The following is a 6,000-nucleotide window of genomic DNA, read 5'->3' on the forward strand; positions in this document are numbered from 1 at the left end:
TTCATCCTGACATTTGGGGACACCTATTCTGTGTCACCCCCTGACTGGGCTCTACCCGCTGCATCTTTTGCACTCCTCAGAGCAAACCAAGGCCCTGCAGTTAACAGGTAAAGGAGATGGAGGCTCAGAGAAGTGGAGTCACTTTCTAAGATCCCACAGCCCAAAGTTAGCAGAGCAATTTTTAAAAACAGCTTTAAGTACATATCACAGAATTCATTCATTTCAGATACACAGATAAATATTATTTTAATAGCTTTCCATATAGTGCAATCATCACCCAAAATCAAAAACTGTGAATCATTCACAGTTCACCCCTGTTCCCACCTTAGACAACTACTAATTCACTTTCTCTATCTGTGGATTTGTCTATTCTGGTCACTTCTTAAAAAGGAACCATACAGCATGTGGTCTTCTATTAGCAGACTTTATTTTAAATAAACCCGTCTTATCCTTGGGTACTTGCTCTCCCCTTTACTCTCCTTCCCCATCTGCCAGTCAGAGGGTTGAAGTCACTTTCTGCAAACCACAATGTTTGCTTCATGCTACGCACTGTCCTATGTAGTTTACAAATACTAAGTCATTTAATCCTGTGAGATGCAGATGCTTATCACCTGTACAGATGAGAAAACTAGCACACAAAGAAGTAAAGCAACTTTTTCTGGTGGGTGCACACCTGTCATCCCAGCAGCTCGGGAGGCTGATGCAGGAGGATCACAAGTTCAAAGCCAGCCTCAGAAACTTAGCAAGGTCCTAAGCAACTCAGTGAGACCCTGTCTCACAGTAAAATACAAAAAAAAAGGTTGGGGATGTAGCTCAGTTGTTGAGTGTCACTAGGTTCAATCTCTAGTTTAAAAAAAAAAAAAGAAAAGAAAGAAAGCAACTTTCCAAAGAGAGACAGCCTCTGAAAAATGGAGCTGGAACTAAAGTCTGTGTTCCTGAGCTTTGCTGCCTCAGCTTCTTTGACTGAACTGACCATGCTCCATTTCAGGGCCCTGTTTCTGCCCGATGGCCACATCACACGGGGATGGCAGAAGTTGGCTCTTGTCTCCTAGCTCAAGGAGAGAGGGAGACAGGAGTAGGAAGTGTGTGTGCAGAAGCAAGTTCCAGCTCAGAGTCAATGTCACCCAATTCACCTGCTCACAGAGGGCCCTGGGCACCCAGCCAAAAAGAGCAAGCCAGGAAGGAAGGTCCCTACGAAGCCTGCTCATGCCCAGAGCAAGTCAGGCTCCTCATTGCTTGTAAGGAATGTGGGTCGAAAGCAATTTGTTAATTCTGATCTGAGACCTAACACTTCCAGAAGGGAGCTGCCCTTGTGGCTTTAAAAGTTCACCCACTGGACGCCCGCGCACTGACTGAACTTTCAGATGACCTCTGGATGTTCAGAAATGTTCGGTGCTTTCTGCTAGATCCCCCAGGGATTTTTTTTTCTCAGCCCTTGTGTGCTAGAAAAGAGGGGGAGAGAGTACAGGCTGCTTTCCTGAGCTTCCTCCATCTCCCTAAACTTACACCCCTTCTGACCCAATGAGACAATCTGACCCTGGACAACATGACTTATGAAAGAGCAAAGTCTCTGAAGGCGGTCAAACCCAGCTCCCAGGCCTCACAAACTTCTGCCCACAGACAGGAAGAATCTGGAGGGTAAAGTGGGGACAACAGGACCTGCCTTGGAGAACTGCCCTGAGGGAAAATCATACTCATAGAAGTAATGTGTCAGTACCGGGGCTGGTCACCTCATCTGAGCCTCATGACAATGCCAGACAGCCAGTGCCCTTATTTTACAGATGAGGAAACCGAGGCACAGAGAGCTGAAGTTTCTTGCCCTTGGGCAGCCGTGGAACTGGGTCAGAGCCTGGGCTCTAGACCCTAATCTAAGTCAAGAGCCTGACACACAGGAGGCACCTATCAATCGGCCCCAGTGCATCAGCCTGACGCTCCTATGCGGACACTGTAGGTTTAGTTTCTCAGGCCTGGCAGGGTCTGAAAGAGAAGAGCTTGAAGGAGTTACCTCCTCAATTCTTTGCAGCCCCCCCCCCCACCTCCACTCAGGAAAGCGTTTCTGATTGGAAAGGGCCTCCCAAATCCTGGCCTCGTGTCTTTTCCTCGAGGAACCTGGGAAGTCCTGATGAAGTTGATGTGGGGTCCCATTTTGAGAGGCAAGAGGTGGGGGATGACAGCCATCCCACTGTGTCCAGCCTGCAGGGCCGTGAGCATTGGCATTCCTGATCAAGATTAGTGATCTGCATTTGAGCAAGGCCCCAGGAGCACATTACACGCCCGTGCATTGCCCTGTGTGCTGGCAGGGTGAGGACATCCCTTTTGTGGGACAGGTGCCCATCCATCTGGGAGTCCTTGTCTCAACAGCCCCTCCAGGAAGGAACTGTTAACCCATTTCACAGAGGAGGAAAAGGTAGCTCACAGAGGTTAAGTGCAGTGGCTGAGCGGCGATTCAAACCTCAGCTCCTGGGTCCCCTCCCGTGGGTCCTGATCATAGCTCTCAAGTCCTGATCACCTCTCACAGGCCACGCAGTAGGCCTTCTGCACATGCCAACGTTGCTCCTTACCTAAGGCCAGGGGTAGGGAAGACCCACAGGAGCCAACACACCATTCAGATCAGATCAGTATGGCAGAGGCTGAAGCCCAGACCCCCCCGCAGCCCCTCTCAGACTGTTCTCCTCTCCAATCACCTAGAAACTCCGGAAGTTGACAGTCCCCAGCGCCGACCTGAAAATGCGGGGCAAGCTTGGGGCAGGCCCACGGACGGTGATGGTTAATGACTGTGACGCCAAGCTCAAGGGTGACGGCACCATCGCCGCCATCACAGAAAAGGAGACGCACTTCTGAGCCACCTCCCGCCACCTCAAGGCTTCTCTTCCCTCCCGTGTGTTTAAAAAAAAAAAAAAAAATGAATACCTGAAACACATACTTCTCCTAATGCTAGGGGCTTGCTCGTTTTGCACAGGATGTATTAACAAGTTAATTTCCAGCCGGCCACCGTACCCTCTGGTTTAAAGCCAGAGCCCCCTGCCTCGCCCTCTCCCAGTGACCATGGAAGTATCCACCACAAGATAATACTGTACAGTGACTAGCACACCCTTCTTGCCCTCGGGTGGTTTTAATTAGTGTTTTCTAGGGATTAATGTATCATATTGTAAAACTTTTATACTTGGGCCTGGGGGCAGGTGGGATGGGGAGTGAGGCCTGGCCTCCTCTGTTGGCCTTTGAACCCACCGGTCCACATCTGCCACATCTGCGCTGGTCCCTGACTGTCGGCAGCCGCCCCTCCTCCATGCCCCCAGGGAGTGTTTTACTCTGAGCCTTCCCTTGGCCATGGACATGGGGTCTGCAGACTCAAGGTCATGTGGCAGAGAAGGACTCCTGATTTGTAGGACCCCCCCACCCCGCCTGCCCTGATCTCTTGGGCACTACCTTCCCACCGCTGGGCTTCAGTGTTCCCATCTTCCCAGCTGGGGGAGGAGCTAGAGCGGGTGACCTCTTTGCCTCACTGCCTTGCAGAGCTGCCATTGATATCAGCTTCTCCTGAAGACCCGCGGGCCACCTCTGCTCTCCCCTCCAGACCCCCATTCCCACCTGCTTCTTTACAATCGGATGTATCATGGGACAATGTGGTGGCGATGTGTATTTTCCCCAAACTCTGTTTGATCTCATCCCTATTCCTAGAGATGGGCGGGGCTTCCTCCCATCTGGGCCTCCCCGTCTCCAGGCTCTCTGCTGTCCCCCTGAGTTCTGTCCCTCCATCCCAAGCAGGGCTGTCTGGAGCAGCCATGGGGGCTGGTCTCTGGAGTCAGGAGGCAGCATTTTTTTTCTCCTTGCAGCTTCCCCTGCCAAGACCTGCAGCCTCCCAGTGAGGCCCCTGGAGCCAGGTTTCAATCTGAGCCCCTCTGTGTGCCCAGGGCCACTTCTTCTCCCTCTTGTTGCCCCTGGACTCACCATCTTGACTGTGCTGGAGGATCTTGTGTGGCGGCTTCTTCCCCACACTTTATTCAGGGGCCATCCCATCTGCCCTCTGTCTTCATCCCCTGCTAAAGAGGAGAACTGGCCATTCCTCCTGGCTCTTCCTCTGTGTGAACCTGGGGTCTTCAGGGGAGACTGGTACTGCACCCTCCCCGCCCGGCTCCTGGCCTCCCTGGCTGGTACCCCCCCTTCCCTGTTCCCCGGCTGCTGGAGGTCAGGAAGGTGAATTCTTTTTCCTTTCCAAACTAAGGCTGCATTTTCCTACAGGGCACCCACGTGTTGGATTCACCCCCAAAGTTTCCAAATTGCCAGGTTCTCTGCTCCGACCAGCCCCCATCTAAAACTGGAAATTTGCTCCGAGGGATGCCCAGCTCCCACTCTGGGCAGGTTGGGGCACCTTGTTCTGGAGCCCCCTCTTGGGCACACAGCTCAGGCCTGCCCATTCATTGGTGGAAAGTCCAGTGTCCTCCTCATGGGAAGGCCAGTGTCACCCTGAGCTGTCTGGCCCAATGGACCCGGGAAGATGGCCTGCGTGTGTTGGTCTTCAGCTGCTATCCTCCTGGCAGTCAGGGAGGGGGCTTCCCAATGCTGCTACTGTGTCCTCCACCACCAGCTCCCTCACGGACGGACCGATAGATCTCTGAGGTCTCGTCTTTACGGACACACACGGGGTACATCTGGCACTTAACACTTGACACTTAACACTACTCACCGGGCAGGGTGGAGGGAGGCCGTGGGTGTGGGAGTTTTTATTTCTTTTTTTTTTTTTCTTTTTTTTTTTTTTGTAATTTCCTACTAGTGTGTTTGGGTAACTTTAGGGGGGTGGGGCGGGCAGCGTGGGGGTGGGGGGAACACATCATTGTGATGACATTTTTGATATTCATTAGAAACAATACATCCTTTCTGAGATATTTACAGTATTATTAAAAAATGTAAAAGGTTGTACTGTTTTGCATAATGAACGTTTTTACTGGGGATCCAAAGGGCACAAGACTGCTTACTCATTTTTAAAAATTAAAGAAGTGAACTACCACATTCTTGTTCCCGGCAGGGTGATATTCTTTGAGTTTTTCTTGTTGTTGTTGTTGTTGTTGTTGTTGTTGTTGAGGGGATCGTTATTTTACTCCCGTGATATGCCTGCCAAACCATCCTGGTTTCATGTTTGGAGTTTGTGGTCAGTATTGCCGATTGGAAACAACTGGAGCTGCCATTTCTTTCCGTTCACTGTTGATGTGGCACAGTCTGGTCACTTGGTAGCTGCAGGTTTTCCTCCATTTGCCCACACGAGCTTGTAGGTGGCTGGTAAAGCTCTGAATCCACACTGGCTATATCCTGAAGGAACAGTTCCCGAGCTCCAACAGTGTTTGTAATATTGCTTAGAACTTAGACAAAAATCTCTAAATTTCTATCTGACATTTCCAAACGTCCGCTCAAGACCACAGAGCACATCTTGTCCTGCCAGTCCACAGTACAATCAGCTCATCTTACAGTGTCTGCTCTTTGCTATCCCACATTTTTTTTTTCTTCCAGTCCTGATCTCAGTGTTTACTTGAACCTGTCGTGGTCTCTCGCTGTCTTTGAGGTGGTGATACCCGCTCAAGAGAAAGCATCCCACTAATGACATACACAGAGGGTCCCTGAGGACCTTGTAATTTCTTAGAGCTACAGGGATTGGTACAATCATCTGTTTCCTGCCACCTTCCCTCCCTGTGTCTGAAACACACATGTATGGGCAGCAAGACAAGAAGAGGTTGAATCACAGAAATGTGGGTCTGTCTCCAGGAAACCTGATTGGTAGACCTTGAGTCTACAGAATTGGTAACATGAGAAATTATTTTACACTTCATATCTAAACCATAACAAGTTCTGCTGACTTGAGGGCAGGAGATGGATGTTTCAGCTCAAGCTGAGAGAACAAGTTCACCCTTTCTCCACCTTTCTCTTCTACCTGGGCCTTCCACAGACCAGATGTTGCCTGCCACCCATTTTGGCAAGGGCCATCTTTTTTTACTTGGTTCAAAGATGCAA

At 50.5% G+C, this 6,000-nt stretch overlaps 1 protein-coding gene across 1 annotated transcript in view; it reads left to right on the forward strand.

Annotated features, from left to right (window-relative positions):
• SLC6A11 (solute carrier family 6 member 11) overlaps positions 1–3,808 on the forward strand; it is a 130,610-nt gene extending 126,802 nt beyond the window's left edge. The window contains exon 14 of the mRNA XM_081275958.1: positions 2,689–3,808. Coding sequence (XP_081132084.1) covers positions 2,689–2,841 — 153 coding nt within the window. The 3' untranslated portion in view covers positions 2,842–3,808. The remainder of the gene's footprint in view (positions 1–2,688) is intronic.
• The last annotated feature ends 2,192 nt before the right edge of the window (positions 3,809–6,000 follow it).

The sequence above is a fragment of the Spermophilus citellus genome, assembly GCF_964194105.1.
Source record: "Spermophilus citellus genome assembly, chromosome: 19".
Taxonomy (NCBI): Eukaryota; Metazoa; Chordata; class Mammalia; order Rodentia; family Sciuridae; genus Spermophilus; species Spermophilus citellus.